This window comes from Chenopodium album, chromosome 26, assembly GCF_948465745.1.
Source record: "Chenopodium album chromosome 26, dcCheAlbu1.1, whole genome shotgun sequence".
Lineage (NCBI taxonomy): Eukaryota > Viridiplantae > Streptophyta > Magnoliopsida > Caryophyllales > Amaranthaceae > Chenopodium > Chenopodium album.
Window position 1 is genome coordinate 19,314,507 of NC_137859.1, and position 19,856 is coordinate 19,334,362.

The following is a 19,856-nucleotide window of genomic DNA, read 5'->3' on the forward strand; positions in this document are numbered from 1 at the left end:
AATTGAGTATTACTTACTAAAAATAGTAATAGAAATTGAGACGAAATAATTCTTTGACAGTGAACACAATGAATCAATTACTCGTCATTAATAACAATAAAAGTATCTATTAGTACTTTTAGTCTTTTAGACCTCTTGTTGGTACAAGTCTCCAAATACCAACAAGACTATTGTTACTTTAGACCTCATATTAATACACTTATTATTGTCATTCATAGCTAGAGTAAACATTGGCGTGAACTTCATCCCAAAAGTTACTACTTATATAGTATCTTAGGATATAGCCTGGACTTTTCTCTATATATTAAAAAAATAAATCAAATGGCTAAGGCCAGATGATATACCAAAATTTCCACAAAAAAAATGTAGTACAAGCTATATTTAAAAGTCTTCATTAATCTGACAGTATTATTCAAAACTTCACAAAACAATTCACACCAATAAGATATATTAGCAAAACCTCAAGCCTTTAACCAACAATACACTGATCTCCTGACTAACTCTCATTAGAAGGATCTCACATTCTCCCTGCAACTGCCACAATGTCTGAGTATCTTCGCATCTCACCATCTGACGGAGTTCCAACAGCCCTTCATTGGCACTTGATGCCAATATTGCAGACCAAGTAGACCATTTCACATTCAGCTAAGTTATAAGCAATATGTTCCAGTAACTATTAAACAAGAAATGGCACCCTCATGTTCTCTGCAAACATATCGAGCAAGAATCATGAGTCGACAATAAATTAACAACTTCAGTTTATATACTCAGTAGACTTTTCCACACTGCAGTAACAACCCCCGATAATCATCCAAACTCCGCCTCTGACCATGGCACAGTAAACTCGAGTTAAAAGTTAGCTTCTTTTTGGTCAATCAACTATCATCACAGTAACATTCTGCAGTAGCAAGGGATAGCAAAATATAATATCAAGCATTGCATTGCAAGCAATCAAACACAAATAACCAGATAAGATAGACAAGTGTAACTGAAGCCTGTTTAGAAGAAAAATACCTCATGTAAAACTGAAGGTACTAAAATGCATCCAACTTCCTTGAAGTGTATTTATCACCATGCAATGTGACTCTCCAGCAATCAGCTTGAAATACAAAAACAGAGTTCCTTTTTGGAATAACTGTAGAAGTTTAAGCAATGTAAAGGTTAGATATTGGGAACCAAAAATGAACACAGAAATTGGAACTAATCACGAAAAAAAGATCTACAGAGAATTAAGACATGATAACTTGCAGCTATTTATTGACCGCACAAAGTAATAGTAAAGGAATACTCCAAAATCAACATCTGAGAGTCAGAGACTTTGCAAACTTGCAATTGTCAACAATAGATGACAAGACAATAATATTACACAAAATCTCAAGCACTCAATAATAACCATGGTACAATGATATGGCTGCATCAAATCTGTTCGGCTGTATTGTAATGGATTTTCAATTAACCGAATTGAAATCATCTGGTTCACTACGCAGAACTTCAAAAACCCACAATCTCATCAAATCAAATATCTTAAACCTGACAGCCCCACATTGAGAGTTACATCATGTGTTTCGCTCACAAATTACTTGTTATTGACAGATATCTTCCCAATAATGCCAATAAGCCTCTAATACTATAAGGTCAGTTTGATTTTGTGCAGCTAGTGAGAGTCATCATGTTGATAGTTCACGTAAATACTGGCTTGTAGTCCTGAACTACAAAGCTAGTGACTTTAGTAGTGTGAAGATGGGAAATCAGAGCTTAACAAGCATTGTTGGGTTAGGTGAAATTCATGTAAAGAGAAGTGTTGGATGCACGCATAGAGCTTCTTTTTCCAGGATGTCTATCAGAAAGCAAGCCACGTTGGAGTTGGTACACTCTAATGTTTGTGGTCCCATTGAAGTTTATCTCTTGGTAACAATAGATATTTTGTCATGTTTATTGATGAGGCTACTGAGAAAAACTTAGGTGTACATGTTGAAGTCATAAAGTCAAGTGTTCAAGGTCTCGAGAAATTTCACACCACGGTAGAAAGGGAAACGAAAAGAAAGTTGAATCGTCTCCGAGCAATGGTGGTGTGTATACTTCAAACGAATTCAAGTATTATTTCTCACAGCATGGCATTAGACATGAGAGGACAACCAAGTTCACCATGACACAATGGAGTTGCAGAAAGGATGAATATAACCATTGTGGGGAAAGTGAGATATATGCTTAGAATAACTGATCTTCCTTGGACATTTTAGGCTGACGCGATACAATGTCTCGTGTACTTGATCCATCGTTCTCCATCTATTCCTCTTGGTCTTGACATTCCTAACAGAGCATGAAAGGGGTGTGATCTTTCATATTTGCATTTCAAAGTCTTTGGATTCAAGGCATACATGCATGTGCCACAAAGACTGAAGCTTGATTCCAAGACTAACTAATGTTTATTTGTTGGTTATGGTGATGAAGAGTATGGTTTCAAACTATATGACCCAAAAAAGGAGGTATAAATAAGCAGAGATATAGTATTCTTTTGGCACGAGAATGGTTATAAGTCCAAGGAACACTTCTATTTCAGCATTGTCTTTTAATACTACTAATATTGTTTGTTCTCTTTACTTCTACAAATGAGAATGTTGAGGAGATTCATGATGATGTTGATGAGGTACAATCTGATGTTGATGTACCAATTCATGATGATGATGGTGTTGGTCTTGATGATTTTTATCAAATGAGGAAGAAATACGAGATGATGAGGTAAATGCTAGGACAAACAAGTCAATGAGCTCATAGCAAAGAATCATAATCCTCTCATCTTGTACCACAATTATAGCTATAGGTCCAGCCTAAGTCTTGGTAAAATGTGTTTTTAAATTTGGCCCACTTTGGACGGCCCAATAGCTAAGCATTTTACTTGTTTTAGTTTCCGATCGGTGCTTATCTTTGTGACTTCTTCAATAAGCATTGTAGTAATAACCCTTAGATGAAATGAGGGTAGTAAGAGTGGCACGCTGACAAAAATCTAAAAAAAAAAAAGAAAGAAAAAAGAGGAGTTCAAAGAGAGCCTTTTGTATGTCTATTACCAAAAGTTCGACCAATGGATCATGCTGTAATTGTTAGCCTATTGAGGACACATAGGACCTCTTTTCAAAAAGTTGGATTGTTGATTGAAGAACTGGTTGGTCCTTCCGTAATTGCTGCAGGATAGAGACCCGCGTTTTGGTTGATTTCTATACCTTTTATCTCTCAATTGTTCATCTCTTATTGTTGTTGTTGGTGGGTGCATAAACCTTTTGTTGACTGATTCGGGTATATTTTACCCACAATTATCAATAAGAGAAGCTTAAGGTGTACTCCTCAAATTGTCCTATGGTTTTTACTCTTCACATTGAAAAGGTTTTCCACTAAAAATATCATGTGTTGTTTGCTTTAACATTTCTGTCCATATTGGTTATTTGCTTGATTATTTGTGGTGAATTGGGATTGTTGATCTTGGTTAATTGTCTTGGAGTTGATCCTTGGGGATGTCATGTGTACTACTTGAGTCCTATTTGGGGATGGAGCAACAAAAAAAACTCACCCACCCACCACTTGCTCCATCCAACTACCAAAAAACCCACCCCACGCCACCCACACAAAAAAACACTTTCCCACTATGAAAATAACACACAAACACCACAAAAATCCACCCAACACCACTTACACCACCATAAAAACCCACTACCTATTATTTTTAACCAAAATTTGAAGAAAAAAAATTCATAAAAGGGAGAACGAGATATTCATACACATATCATTAGTCATGTCTTTAGAAGATCAAACTTAACCATAAGAACTCAAGATCCAGAGCTTTCATGGTTGAATTTGACCTCTAAAGCTTCGGTCAGTGGTTGAGTAGGAGCGGCAACAAGTGAAAGGTCGGTCGTGAGATTATTAGAAACAAGGAGACTATGGTCGAGCAACATGAATAGTGGCGAGAGATGGAAACATTGGAAAGAGAGGAGTGAATTTGTCAATTTGTCAACCCAAACAATATTCCAAAATCAAGGCAATTCCTATTTCACTGTCTCTTTCTTGATTTCATTCCCTCTTCTCTTTGCAAACAAAACTCCCCCTCAAATTTTTTGTCCATTACCATTATCACCTAAAAACGCATTGTTGTTCCATACTTCCAAATAAGAAAGTAAATTAAATTAATTGAGTGAAGATAGATGTAATAAAAATTGATCAGGATTAGAAGCAAATTGATCAGATAGCATTTTAGAAAAAGTCAAACCTCGTCATGAAGCAAAATCATTTACCACAACCTTTACTTCGGCATATGAGACAACTAAGAGGACAGGTCCTATGGTTACATTTTACACAAACATCTAAACAGTACCAATACTTGGATTTTCAAAAGGGATAGCAAGTATGAAGAAAAACTCCAGTAAGATTTATTAAATAAAAATGAATAACATTTCAGATTATTGCGTATTTACCTCGAAAGTTATTCTCTTGTGTAACTACTCCAAATGTCTCAGCTGTTTCACGGATCATGATGCCTACCACCCCAATAAAAGAATCAATTTTGCAGTCAACCACTGCCAATAAAAAAAAGGATATAATGAGCTACAAACAGGTATAGAAAATGATCACCTTTGCCATGGAGTTCTTAGCTAGTTTCCAAGTTTAGACACAGACAAGCAATTATCTCATACAAAATTTTGCAAGCAATCGTATCAGCAAGTTGCCATTACTTTTAAAATTGTAACAGAAATTTAGTACAATTGAATTTGCAATAACAAACACATATATCAAAAGGCAAAATTGAATATTTTAACTCCAAAGTACAAACCAAGAGTTTTGAGTCCAAACTATTTTTTGCATGTACTACACAGAAATTTTGTTAAACGGAATTCATCTGCGTAAGACATGGTATATGACCATTAGATTCATTCCTATGCATTATGATTCTAAACGTAAAATCTATCATCTATCATAATGTACTCTAAATTTCATTTAAGTGGAAATATTATAATTTGGATATTCCAACATAAGCGAGTGATCACATCATTCAGTATAGTCCTATGTGGTCCTATGCACTGTGATATGTGAAGGAGCATAATTAGAGCTCATAAAACTGACCATGATTTAGGATATCATGTAACAGTCCATGATATTATTATGCCATGCCATAATCTATCTATACCTCAAACATTGGCCATTGGGTCAAAAATTTACTACCCATAGTGCGCTAAAACTCTATTATGTAATGGCATTACAGAAAAGTTGATCTACATTACTACATAAGATTGTACGTACAAATATCCAAAAGAAGACTCTATGTATAACATTAACCTAGAAAACCATGATTTATGATATTTGAAGTCTAAGTTTTGAACTCCTTGTCCCTAGGGTAAATTGCATATTGTAATCGAATATTTCTTAAAAATTCAGGAGACAATCAAACATCAAATAAAAATATGCATAGATTATGTCACTGGTGGGGCCGGCTCAAAAACACAAGTCAAACAAGAATAGACATTGCCCACCTCCAAACTCCTTTTTATTAAAGCTGCCCTGGACATCTAAAAAATATAATTTAAAAAAATATGACACGTCAGTGCTTAGAAAAATTGCTTGGAGGCCCTTATGAATGCACGGGCTGGTCCATGGGTTCATATCTAGATAACTGCACATTGCCTCCTTATCACTTTCATTGACTAGTTATTCCCCTTACCACTTTCATTGGTTAGTCCACTTTCATTGATAAGTTCAGACATCCTCAAGGTAACACCCCTCCTTTTCCTCCAAACTATTGCATATGAGAACCCCTTCCCAACCCTATGTTACAGAAATCAATACCAGCCTAACAGGTAACATGAGAACTAGTTAAATTTTTGGGGCACAGTTCGGTCAATATGAATATTAATGTTGCATTAATTTTCTTGCATATTTTGTTAAAAGAGCATAAGCCCTTTCACACTGTAGGGTTGGTTAATCAATCTGACAAGGACACCTCCAAGCCACCCCTCCTTTTTTAGGTCAGGCGAATCTTATCCCAAGCCATAATGCTTCAAGAACTCTCTGGGTGGCTTGGGACAAGATTGCTTGACATAAAAAGCAGAGGGGAGGGGGCTTGGAATTAAAGATCATAAGACCTTAAGAAAGCCTGCTATCTCAAATTATGGTGGGAAGTCCTGACAAATGTAAATAACCTTGTTGTGCAAATGCTAAGGGGATTATATTGTAATCTAATGTTAGGCTCAAGTATTCTGCAAAGGGGTCTCACACCTGCAGGAGTATGAGAAAAGTTTGGAAAGTTTTCACAAATCCATTTAAAAGAAAGTGGGACCAATAATTCTTTTCTAGACTGATAGTTGATTGGGGATGAGATCCCTCTCACCATGGCCTAAAAATTTAAAGTGGGAAAAAAAAATCTTGCAACTAGTATAACCACTCCAACTCCCACAAGAAATCAGAGATCTAATTAATCCTATCCCCATCCCTATCCCTAACTCCTCCAATACTGGATTCATTTATTCTCACCCCAACTTGTCAGAGTAGTTACTAAATTATAAGGCTTTAAATCTTCAAGAAATCATGTAGAGGCTTTGACAATCACTTGAGTTGCATATGGGAGATAAATATTCCTCCAAAAAATCCATTTCATCCTTGGATATGTCATTCCAGACAGCTGGCTCATAGACAAGTTTTTTTTTTGTTTTCAAGAAATATCATTAACTCACCCGCATGTAATTGATGCTCCAATTCTAGGAAGGATTTGCTAAATTTGTTGAGTTCGTTCCTATATTAAAGAAGATTGAAACCTGCTCCCACCATTTTCGCAGATACCCTTTATACTTGACTCAAAAAACCTACTCTTACTCACAACCTCTCCCTCCTAAATAACTATTCTCCTTCTTCATTTGGTCAACATGGACTCTGAGGAACACTGCTATTTTCCAGAACACAACCCAACGTACCCAATACCAAGATAATATGTCACTTCCCCTCTCCCCAACCCCCACCCCAGCAAAAGGATTTCTCTTGAATGTGATGCTTCTTTTAACGGTATGCACTATTTGACATTTGCAGGCTATTTAGTGATGAAAAGAAGATGGTGTTTGGTTCCAAATTTTTCCTTGCCTCTCTCCTTTAGGAGAACTGGAAGCAATCTAGGCTTCAAATTTGTGTGGACGAAAGATGGGCAAGTAATATTTATTTTGTGCTTGAATTCTAGAAAGGCAATTGAGAATGGAAGAGCTTAACAGCCCCAATGACTAATGTATAATCCTGTGTATAAAAGGAGAGAGCTAATGTCTGTGATTAATCATGGAGGGCTAAACCTTTGTAGCTCTGGTTTGCCACATCACTATTCTCAAACTATATCAATTCCAAGCTACAACCTCTTCAATGGAAAGCCACAAGTACTAGTAGGTCCCACATGCCAATTATCATTTTCATCTATCTTTTTATACGATTCACACTTTGCAATTGTCTTTTAATCATAAGTATTTATAGTTGTGGATGAGTGTGGATCAAAGTTTTTGGACCAAAACAAAATCTGATATATAAAGATTATAAACATTAAATGACACTTTAATCTGTAGGAATTTAGAGTAAAATATTTGTAGGAAGGGAAAAAATTCACAAGTAACACATACAGAGTACAATTTATTAACGATCAAAAGAGGAAGTATGTTAATTATTCTGAAACAAAGGGGGTAAAAATCAAACCAACAACATTAAATTAATGCGGCCCCAATTAAACTGCTTGCATTATTGTCATCATTAAACGTGAAATTACGTAGCTTTGTAGAGCTACATAGTTTCATAGAGCTACAACTGATGTTACTCTACATAGGTGAGGCTTGTTGCTTATCTATTTAATTTTGCAAGCTGGGACCTAAAGTGCTTCATTGTGGATGCTCAGACGGTAAGAAAAGGTATACTTTTGCTAATGTGAATATCACTTTCCCTCAAAAATTTACAGCAATTTAATTAAAAGAACTATGGTCTTCCTACAATGAACTAATTTCCAAACTGTGTTTGATTTCATATTTCTGCTATGCATAAAAAAATTATTTAGAAACAAAGAAATAAGACAAACTCTACGACACAAATACAGATTTGTTTGATTCTGAGATTTATTACGTAGGTTTCCTAAAGTAGAATTTTGAGATGAGATTCAAGATTTTCTATAATCCTTGAAACTGGAGAATTTCTTACAAAATTATAGTGAGAAGTTGCTATTGCATCTGTTAAGCTCGTCATTAATTCAAAACGATTGGTTACAAAGTGGAAGGAAAGGGGTCAGTTATGAGGCAATGGATTTGATCAAGGAGAAAACAAGAGAAAGGAGGCATATAAGAAGGGATAACATCATCTAGGAGGAGAGGGGGGAAGAGAGGGGGGGGGGGGGGTAACAGGGTTGCCAAGGCAGTCAATAGGAGAGGTGGAGCTGTGGAAGAAACAAGAGGGAATGGACTAGAGTTAAGAGTTCTCTGGTCCAATAGCTCAAAATTCAAAAATGATATTTAGTTTAAAGCACAATTACCTATGGCAAAATCTTGAAACAGAAAATCAGGTTCTATTTTATCCATATAAAGAATAGCAGGAACATCATGTGGAATTTTTTCGCAATTGCAACATTCTGAATCTTGTGATGAGCTTCTGGTACAAACTATGCTGTCTGTGGCAATTAAAGAGTAAAATATAGGAGGAATAAAATGGAATGCTTGAAAGACATAGAGGCATTAAAGCTGATTTGTAAAGCCTTTGGCTGCACCTGTCCAATCTGTATGGGATGAACAAAACCATAAACTATACGAAGGAGACCAGACCTTGCACAGCTTATATAACCATAATAAAGAGAGGCTATTCAGAGTATTGACCCAAATGAGAAACAAAACAAATACGAAATATGAAAGTAAGTAGGTTGTAAGACCACATTGGTTTTTTCCACTACTCATGATGTAAGCTTTGACCTCAAGCTAGGTATGCTGCACTTATTAGAATAAAAATTATTTCAGTCCCTTCCCCCCAAAGCCAAAAGAAAAAAAAAAATGGTAGGAAGCCTGGTGTTTGTTATAATCTTTTTCCTCGGTCCATTTTGAATTACTTACAGTAATTCAGGCAACCTACTGATGATTAACATCAAACATTCCAATTTTAGTCATGAATATTGCATTGTGCTGAATTAAATACGAAGCATAGAGTATATAATAAATTAAAGCACAATGAAATCAGAAACCTCGAAGAATAGCACCATGGAGATCTGCAACAAATAGAGAGTGGGCCACATGATTTTTCCTACAAACAGAATGAAATATATGAACATGTAATTCAAATGTCCTTATAAGGTAAGAAAGAAACCAATGGACTTTTCCATATTAATGTATAAAAATATACATAAATAAATAAAATCTACAAGAGGAGCTCTTACCCGCTGTTTTTCAAAAGCTGCATTACATACTTCTGCCATATCTCATGCATTGGCATAAAAAGCTCAAATCTAGAAACAAGACAAGGTAAAAAAACTAAAAAAAAGGGCCCAAGAACTAACATTTTAAAGGGGGAAAAAAAAAAAATAACAAAAAAATAACAAAAAAAAATAAAAAATAAAAAAAACGGTTGAATGGAGAGTGGACAGATTCAAGAGAAGGGAACAAAATAAGAACTTCAGCAAACAAACATTGATATTTAAACTTATAACAAATTATAGCAGTTGAGACAAATGTGTTAGCACCCAAATCAAAGACAAATGACTTCAAAAAAGCAAATAAACCGGACTAAGAAGTACAAATACTCATAAAGTGATAAGTCAATAAGCCTAAATAACCCATCTGCATCATCAAACTTAAGCAATTTTTACAGAAAAAAATTCCATCAAATAGGCGGTAAAAGGGTCTTTACTTTCTAGCTCATTAAAAGATCTGAAATCTGATTTTAAAGAGTACACGTTATCATATATCAAATCACCCAGCACACCTAGATTTGTTTTATATGATTAATGGCTCCCTTCATGGTTTAGTTGGGGCAAAGAGGGGTCTGAGACAGGGTGTTCCACTCTTACCTTTGCCTTTTGTGCTCTGTATTGAATATATATCTAGGGTGTTGAAGATTGTCAGTGGCATTGAAGGGTTTAAGTTTCATCAAAGGTGCAAACCAGTGGGCTTGACTCATCTGTGTTTTGCTGATGATCTTAGTCTCTGCTGTAAAGGAGAGGTGAAGTCAATTAAGTTGCTGATGAAAGGGTTTGGGGTGTTTTTAAAAGCTACTGATGAGACTTCAGTTTACTGCAGTGGAATGAATGAAAATTTTGGTTTAAGAGGTGCTTGGCATAGCAGGGTTTGTAAAGGTAACTTACCTTTTAGATACATGGGAGTGCCTATTTGTTCTGAGAGAAAATCAGCAGCAGCTGAACACTTGATTGACAAGATTTAGGCTAGGACTAAGATCTGGAGCTCTGGGAATCTTGGGAATCTGTCCTTTGCTGCTAGACTTGTTCTGGTAAATTCAGTTTTAAAGAGCATTCAAGTATACTAGTCTCAGATAATGGTCTTGCCTAAGTCCATTTTTTGGAATATTAATGCGTTGTGTAGAAATTTTCTTTGGCAAGGAAAAGATAGTAATAAACCTGGAAGTGTAGCTTGGGAAAAGGTGTGTTGTAAAAAGAAAGGAGGGGGTTTGGGAATCAGAGTCTACAGGTAAAATGGGTGAAAGCAGTCTATTTAAAAGGACAGAATTGGCTAGATTACAGACCTAAAGCTAGTTGCAGTTGGTAATGGAAACAAGTGTGTGAAAATAAGGAGAAGCTGAAGAGTGTTATTTCCCCTGCCTTGATTGGCAGGGTAAGTATAACATCAAAAGGAATTCTGAATTGTTTAGAGCTGGTAATCAAAGATGCAGATTGGACTCTTTGGTCCGGGAGAGAAAAGCTTTGCCTAAGCATCAGTTGGCTGGCTATTCAGAAATGACTGAAAAGTGAAAACTAGAGACAGGATACATGTAGGTCTGCAGCATGATGAGAAGTTATGCTTACTTTGTGCAGATGTGGATAAGTCTCATAGTCACTTATTCTGTCAATGCAGATATAGCAGTGCCTTATGGTTTGAGATGCTTTGAGCCTAATAGTGTACACCTGAGTACTAATGTACTATAACAAGAGTCAGCAACAGGTTACATTCAAGATTTCAGAGAAGTGTTCTTAACACTTGTATTATGGCTGTGTTTTATCAGATCTGGAAGACGAGAAATACAGCATATTGAGAGCAGAAGATCATGCACATCCCTGTTAGAGTTAAACACATAAAGAATGAGGTTAAAAGTAGGTCGTTAGGTGTGAATAGCTCGAAATTAAGTGTACATAATAGAGAATAGCTTGAAAATCTGATTGTATAGATGATGTTTGTATAGGTTTTGTTTTTTAATCTCTAGGCTGCATTGGCCTAAGCAGCATGTTCCTTGGGAACTTGATTGTATCCCATTTTTGGTGCAGTAAAATTTGCTTATGTACCCAAAAAAATAAAAAATAAAAACCACCAACACCAAACAGTAATTCATGCCTTTTCTCTCTCATCTCCATTTCTCAGCCCATAAAACTACAATCTCCACCTCATCACCACTGATGACATTATGAGGAATATTCACTGACATCATATATCTTTTCTTCCCCACTAGCATCAGAACATTCATAAGATCTTAAATGAGTCCAGGGAAAAACAAACGTCTTTTATAAGGTCCCAATGAAAGTGTCCGACACATTGAACATTGATATACTGATAAGGAAAACATATTTCAACCAGACATTTAGAAATACATGCAAAAAGATGATTATATCTGTAAAAATGAAAGATGAAAATTTACTATACACAGATTTATTTATTTTTTTTTAAAAGCATTTAAGCACTCACTTGAGTAGGTCCTGAGGCAGATTGGACCCACACTTTTTCAGCTGTTTCATGGACATATGCCTCTTAGAACGCTTGGAGTTTGCACGCAACGCTCGTAAGTGGGCGACAGATATATTCCCTTGTACAAAATTATCAAGTAGAATCCAATTATCAAACTTTACACTCCTAGAGCCCTGAATGTACTTCTGAGCAGAATCACCCTTATGAAGGAGCTCGTGCAATATTTTATCAACTGTGGTCTTGTCTTTATTAGATAGCTGAACAATCCAAGAAACATATAAAAAGTATAAGCCCCATACATGTACAAAAAAAAGTAGAAACTCCCTTCTATATGCATCAACCACTCACCTCTACAGTAGTCAGGAGATTTTCATGCACAGGCTCACAAATACTCGAGTAAGTAAGACCCTCTCCTTCCAAGTCTGCAAGAATTTGCATACAAGACTTGCACAAGTGAGTTCCATCAAACAAATTAATAAAATAGATAAATAATCAACAGTATGAGGCAGAAAGTCTTTATCCAGACATGGGCACCAAAACAAATTATCTGCGGCCAGTTAATACTATAGTAAAACAGTTATACGGAATTATCTGCAGTCTGCAGTAAGACCCTCTCCTTCCAGCACTAAAGTTCACAAAAACCACATAAAGCAAAACTTTCAGCATTATCTCACCAATCAATAAAGATTGGATTATAACTGGATAAAATAATCATTAAGCAAAGGTAATTCATTGCAAGGATGCATCCAAAAAAAGAAAACAACGCATAAAAGATAATTGAAACAATCTTAGGTTTATTAGCTTCTATTCAAGAACTACAAAAGAGGACTTTTATACTGTAAATGGAGCAAATTTACTCATCTATGCATCTCAAGAATCTATTGATAAGTAATAAAACAAATGTCAAGATAACTTGATGGCAATAAAAATTAATAATAACAGACCTTTTTTTAATGAAGCATTCTGCACAGAAGCAGCTGATGCTTCAGCCGAAGGTCCTACAGAAGAACCAACAGGGGCAGGCTTCGAAAGCGTCTCCTCACGCCTTCGCTTTTCCCTTACTTGAGGCTGAGCCTCGGCTTTCGCAGCGGCAAACCGGCGTTCCAATGCCTCCATGGTCCGTTTCTTCTGTTCGTCTACAAACATCTTTGTTGCCAAGACACCAAATATTGCTGAATCAAGCTTTCACCCACTGCATCCAAAGTTAAACATAACCTCTTTATATATAATAAGCAAAATTCTTTTTACTAATAATTATTATTCATTTGCTTGACAAATTGTCACAATTTACACACTATAGATTAAATTTTACAGTTCAAAAAAATAATGAAATGTCATTGCAAATTTCTAGGCTTAGTCACTAAGGGGGCGTTTGGTAGCAAATTAGTAAATGTAAGAGAATGGAAACAAATTAAGGAGAGGAAAGGGTAATATATAGTGTACCCTTACTAGTTGTTTGGTATTACTAAGGAAACGTAAACAAATATAATCAATCCCTTTCCTCTTGTTTGGCATAGATAACTAGGAAACAAATAGCTTTCCTTTTATTTTTTGTTGTCTTGGCTAACTTTTGCTATACATTACACGATGTAGAGCAACACTAGTTACCATAATATATATATATATGTATATATGTATATATGTACATATGTATATATGTACATATGTATATATGTACATATGTATATATGTACATATGTATATATGTACATATGTATATATACATATATGTATATATACATATATGTATATATATATATATATATATGTTTGAACCAATTACCATAACATATCATATGCAACGCAAAGTCACATAAATTGTTGATTACAAAAGCATTGAAATTCTAGTATTCTCAAATAAATAAATTTTTTTAAAAAAAAAAAATTAAAAAAAAAATTAAAAAAAAAAAGCATTCATATTGGTTGCCCACAATACTTTTCATTGAAAACAAAAAGAGTACTCTGTAAAACATGACAAATGATCACCAAAACTTCTATCCTCACAACTGCATCCTACTAATGAAGAGCATGAACAAATCAGATTCATCAGAAGCCTGTTTACATAATCTTCAGAATGCTGAGACGATCCCAATATATTATCACATCATACCAAGTTTTAGCCAAACATAAAATAAGCCCAATTTCAAATTTTCAATTAATCCCAAATACAGGAAGAAAACAAACAATTAAAACATTATTACATGATATACGATTTAAACCATTCTTTAGCCACAATTATTTCAGAACATTACCACAAATCCAGCACGAAATTGAAACAAGCTTTTCTAGCAATTTATACCAGTTCATCTTACTATAACTAATAATCACATGAAATTGAACAAAAATTAATAATATGAAGCAAAAATTAGAGCAATATACATGAAACAGATCAAAAATGAACAAAAATTGAAACCTAATTTCAGACAAACGAATGATCAAACAAAAACCTAATTTCAGAAACAATAATCAATCAAAAAACATGAAATCAAAAGAAATAGAGACCTTGGAATATCATCCTTGCAAGATATAATCATAATACCAACAATCAGAATGAAAAATATACAAATTCAACACATAATCAAAATCTAGGGTTTTTTCCACAAAAAATTGAGAGATAACAAACCTTGAGATTGTGGATATCTGGAAATTTGAAGTACGAATATTAAATCAGCGAAATTTGTGGGTTTCCATCGATCAAAAATGAGAAATTTTTGGGGGAAATCTGTCGTATGAGAGGAGAAAGAAGAGATAGAGGAAAGAAACGGGATTTGTTTCCCCAAGTTTTACACTGGAAATGGAATGGGTTAGAGGAAGGAAACGGTTTCTATTACTTAATTCATTAACCAAACATGTTCTAACGGAAACGGTAACCCAATTCCATTTCCAGCCCTATAAAAATCCCATACCGAACACCCCCTAAATGGTAACAAAAGAGTAATATACAATTGAATGATATACCATAAAATTTAATATGGGGGGTACTATCTGCAGGTAACAATTCACCTAAATGCAGAATAACTTAATAATTTTAAAAGTTCTTTTTTTTTCCAATTGTGCTCTTGTTTTAATCTAAATCCCTCCTGCTGTTAACTACTTTGTATATAACATTATAAGTTTATAACCCCCTAGCATTCATCTTCCAAGCACATTATAACGTATTAAACCTATCATCATGTTTGATTTTATTTTTTTCAAGTATGTGTAGATTGTGTACTGACCTTACCTTGACTACCATTGAAACCTGAACTTGCTACAAATCGAAATAAGAAGTATTTTATTATCTAGGGCTTGATTGGTTATTTTTTCAGAATTCTAATTTTCCAAAGTGCTTCTTGGGGCTTAGTTGATATTGCTTGTGTTATTATAAGGTTCTTGATAACACTGCGCAGCAATAACACCGTCTGTATCCCAAGGCTAGTGGTCAACTGTCGTTCATCATTTACTGAACATAAGGAGAGCTTCCACGTAACAATCCCGGGGAAGTGTTAAATTTTCAAGAGGTGATGAAAGGAAGCAGATTGGATTGAATTTCCGGGGGATGATGATGGGTACCATATTGAATTTCCGGGGGTTGGTGAAGAGTACCGGATTAAACTTCCAGGGGATGATGATGGGTACCGCATAAAATTTTTGGGGGTTGGTGAAAAGTACCGGATTAAATTTCTGGGGGATGTGATGAAGGATACTGGATTGAATTTTCACGGAGTGATTGTACTAAGTTTCAAAATTTAAATAATAATATTAGCAAAATGGGAGAAGTGTAACAAAATTAATCAAATTAGGCTTACTTTGAAAGTGTTCAATCAATGGGAAAAATGGTAGAAGCTGCTTTCGTTATCAACAAAGAAAAGCCTTTTTTTTCTATTTTTTTTTTTTTTTTTAAATGAAGAGAAGCCTTCTTCTGTACAGTGAAAAGGGAGAATGTGTTTGTTTGGTAAGGAGGTATTTTATTACAATGTAAATCAAATTAGGGTGAAAGATTATAAAAAGGGTAATATTGTCTTTAGCATATTTAATTAGATCCTGCATTTAGGTTATTTTGTACTGCAATTCATATTCACATTATACAAAACATCTTCAATTCTAATAATTTCAATAAAACCCTAATCAAATTTGAAAATTAATTTGAAGTATTTGCAACCTAATTAGATAATCAGCACCACCACCACCTCCACTGCTACTACTTCCGCTGTGTAAACCACCACCTCAACAGAAACTAGTGATCGCCAGAATATACAATTGAAAGAAGCGGCGAGTTTTATCTACCTGGTATCCGGTTATTGACTAACAACAAGTAAAAAATTAAAAAAGACCGAACCCCCGTGGTAAATTTAGGTGCTTCAACTGCTGACACGTGTTGTGCATGTCAATTAAATTCTCCTAACGATATGTTTTTAATACTACTGGTAGTAGTATTTGGATTAAGATGTCGAAGTGAGCATAATAAAATACAACCACAACTGAAGATTAGAAAGCAAGAAGAAAAAAAGATGAGATCAGAGACATTTGTGGAAGTCATACTTGCTATTCTACTGCCAATTCTTTGTGTTTTTCTTCATTATAGTTGTCGGGTTAGTCTCTCTCTTTACTTGTACGAGTATAATTTAATTTGATTTCAAGTTGAATATAACACTAACATCATTACATATAGTTAAAAACTTTATGTTAGAGCACATAACAAAGCAACTGAAACAGATTAAAGGAGTACTATAACCTTCACAAATCACAACTTCTATTACCATAAACTTTACATGCATAATAGGGGTTAGAGCTAGTACTAACGAAGTTGGAAACAACACTAGTCAGTGCCCATTTGATCAGCATAAACAGCTTTCACACAATCTGGAACAACTAGATGCGTCTTATGCCTGACGGCCATTTTTATCACAATTACATAGAATATGGACTCTAATATGTATATGAGTCCTTTCCCTAATAATGCTAGGAAAGCACGCATTTCAAACTATGATCAGTCTTTCATTGATTCCCACCGTACTATCCACGTAAGCTGAAGAAAATAAATTGGTTTTTTCCTATCGGTCTAGCTAAAAACCTCAACTTGAAGTAGCAGTGTTCTGATATAAACCGCGGTTTTTGCTGTAAGTTTTTTTTTAGTAAATGCAAAGGCCAATTGTACCCGTAAAACCTACTACTTCTACCAAGTCCTTATACAATGAATCATCAACATAATTACCAAATATCGAATTTATGAACTTAAATATTCTAATCCATGGAACTTAAATTACGATCACTTGACTACTCATAAAGATAGTGGAACAAGGAATAGGATTTAACCTTATGCATTGATCATTTTTATCGGTTACAATCCAAAATTAATTTAACGTTATGCATTGATCGTTTTATCATTCTCTACATGATAGCTACTATGCCATAGCAATACCATACATGAGAAAAATATTTAGACTAAACTACATTAGGTCAGGGAATTAGTTGATAAATCAAATACCATATCAAACCAAATCAAAATCAAGTAAAATTAATTAAAAAGGAAAACCTTTACATAGAAATAAAGAAACAAGAAACTATACAATAACTAACATTTAATGGAGTAGAGTGACAAATTCTCAAACACAATGAATTTAGAATAGAGTTACACTAGCTATGAAACAAAATTACAAATTAATTTGATGATTGCATTATAAACAATAAGGGTTTAAAACTAACTAACCATTCACCAGAAAGTCGCAAATTAGCAGCAGCAACAACACCGTACATCAAGCGCGCAGCAACGGCGTTGGGCGGCGGCAGAGGTGGAGGGTTCCGCGGTGGTAGGGTTCGGCAGTAGCAGCAGCAAGAAATCAACACGAGAGATGTGAGGAGGTGGGGGAAGAGGAGGTAGGCATGGAGGCTGCGAAGGGGAGCGGTGGTTGGTGTTAGAAAAATAAAACCAAAATTAATAAATTTAAATATGAGGCAGTAGTAGTATTTATTGATAGTCAAAAAGCACAACACTTAAAATAACAAACAAGTATTACAAAGGTAAATTAATAGTAGAAGAATGAGTTTAGAGTAGCCTGGGTTGTAGCACGCAATGCGCTATCCTTAGAGAGAAAACGCCCCACTACACTGGTAGAATGTATTTATGCGCTCCTCTCCCAAGATACGACAACCCGCCGGATCAATTGTGTGCAGCAAAAGACCCCCGAACCTAATTACACCAATGCTCCGTAATAATTATAGTATTGCTTTTAAAGAGAGAATATTGTAAAAACTATTTTTCTGTGAAAGTATTTTTTCACCTCTTAGTTTTTTATTTGCTGTCACTTAGAATCATATATATAGGAAAACAAATGATAATTAAACGTTATCAAATAGGCTGAGTTTGTTATATGAATGTGGACATTATGCTCCATGAGTGGCTCAATAGTTATCCCAACTTTCAAGCCATGCAATGTCAATGTTCCTTAATAGTAGGAAGTTAACAACTCAAGCAAGATTAAAAACAAAAACTAACGGCTAATTAAAAGAAAGTATCCAAAGTTTATAAAATAAAATTATCTTTAAATTTTAAATTAAAATAAAAGAAAATAGATTGTATTTTCCAACAATCCCCCACATAATTTAAAATTTAAAATATTGTAAAATCTTAAGATGTAACATAAATAATAATAATTAAGACGGAGCATATAATGCTGCATTTTTGGTACAAGGAACCTTCCGGGTTTGAGCCTTATACCTAGTGTACATGAACTTCCACCCGAGAAGATATAGAGACATGGTTGCCTTGAGCTATACCTCCATTAACCGAGCTTTAGTGCACAACACATACAACATAGGTGATCATTTAGGTTCTAATCAGTGGTTGCGCGTTACGGCCATGCGCATGTATCTTGTATCGTGAGTGTCACTTAGAGACTAGCCCCATGTCTCATAGTAGCGGCCCCACTACCATAATCACTAGGTGAGCCCTCCAAGGGTGGTCCATGACCTCCACCCCCACAATTTACAGTCGTCGGGATCATTAAGAGATATTTCATCAAACACTATTTACATATATACCTCAACCTCAATATTGCCGCGGTTTAAAATACACCTCGCCATAGGAAAAGGGACATATATAATTACAATATGGTGTATTTTAGTCAACTAACAACTTCGTTGTTACCCATTGAACTCCTTTCATGGGATCGCCAATTATTAGGAGTTGGGTATCCATTGTTGTTGTTTAGGGTAAAAATACCCAGGTACGTGGCCCAATCTCATGGTGACACGTGGCCCAATAAACAGACGACACGTGGCCCTATGAGATTGGGACACGTGTCCACTTGTCATGGTGACATCTGTCAGCCATCTCTAAATGCCCCAATGCTGCAATCAGAATGAGAAAAGGGCCTTGATGACCTCAGGCCCAAATCCCGAGAAAACCTTGAAAGCCGTAAAACGGCGCCCCCCACGACACGTGGCGACCTCTGATTGTGCAGCCAATCATGTCACGGAATTCTAGGGCATAAACCCTAGAGGGGTACATGTTCCCACCCCTATAAATACCCCAATCATTTATGATGGGAGGGGTGGATTGTGACATAACATAAATATAGAGCCTTAAAGAGCTCCAACTTCTCTCTACTTTCTCTCTCTAGCCTTTTCCGTTTGCGTTCACTAACTTGAGCGTCGGAGGCGAATATTCCGAACACCGGAATATTCGTTATTTTGCAGGTGTCCGAGTCTTTGTCAGCAGAGCGTGACCAATATCCGAGGGAATCACAAAAAACCCTGAAACATTTGGCGCCGTCTGTGGGGATACTTGTCCGTTATGGCAATAGATGGTCAGACACCTGATTCTGGACCTCGTCCAGGCGAGGATGGATATGTAGAGGACATACGTACTACCATACACTCAAGCAATCCTTTGACTGCCTCATTTGAAGAGGCCGAACAACTTCCTGTCACCCCAGCTACCCTAATGGCCGAGCTGACTAAGCTCCGCAAGGAGTTGGCGGCTACCCAGCAAAA

General features: G+C 35.5%; 1 protein-coding gene across 1 annotated transcript; it reads right to left on the minus strand.

The window, feature by feature from the left end:
• Positions 1 to 246: 246 nt before the first annotated feature.
• LOC145617708 (ribonuclease MRP protein subunit POP4-like) lies at positions 247 to 17,777 on the minus strand. Its single transcript, XM_081672447.1, has 9 exons — positions 17,572 to 17,777; positions 12,827 to 13,074; positions 12,231 to 12,304; positions 11,883 to 12,139; positions 9,413 to 9,481; positions 9,221 to 9,279; positions 4,464 to 4,565; positions 1,015 to 1,135; positions 247 to 898 (listed from the first exon to the last, which is right to left on the minus strand). Exons 2-8 carry the CDS (start codon positions 13,026 to 13,028, stop codon positions 1,035 to 1,037), a joined length of 864 nt encoding a protein of 287 aa, XP_081528573.1. The 5' UTR covers positions 13,029 to 13,074; positions 17,572 to 17,777; the 3' UTR covers positions 247 to 898; positions 1,015 to 1,034.
• Between the last annotated feature and the right edge of the window lie 2,079 nt (positions 17,778 to 19,856).

Bases quoted from the DNA above. Each gene is read 5' to 3' on its own strand.
- LOC145617708 (XM_081672447.1), bottom strand. From the start codon at position 13,028: ATGTTTGTAGACGAACAGAAGAAACGGACCATGGAGGCATTGGAACGC. The intron at 12,305-12,826 runs GTCTGTTATTAT...AAATTCTTGCAG, and splicing joins GAATGCTTCATTAAAAAAAG to ACTTGGAAGGAGAGGGTCTT. The intron at 4,566-9,220 runs GTTTCTGATTTC...TTTTATTGGCAG, and splicing joins CCATGGTGCTATTCTTCGAG to TGGTTGACTGCAAAATTGAT.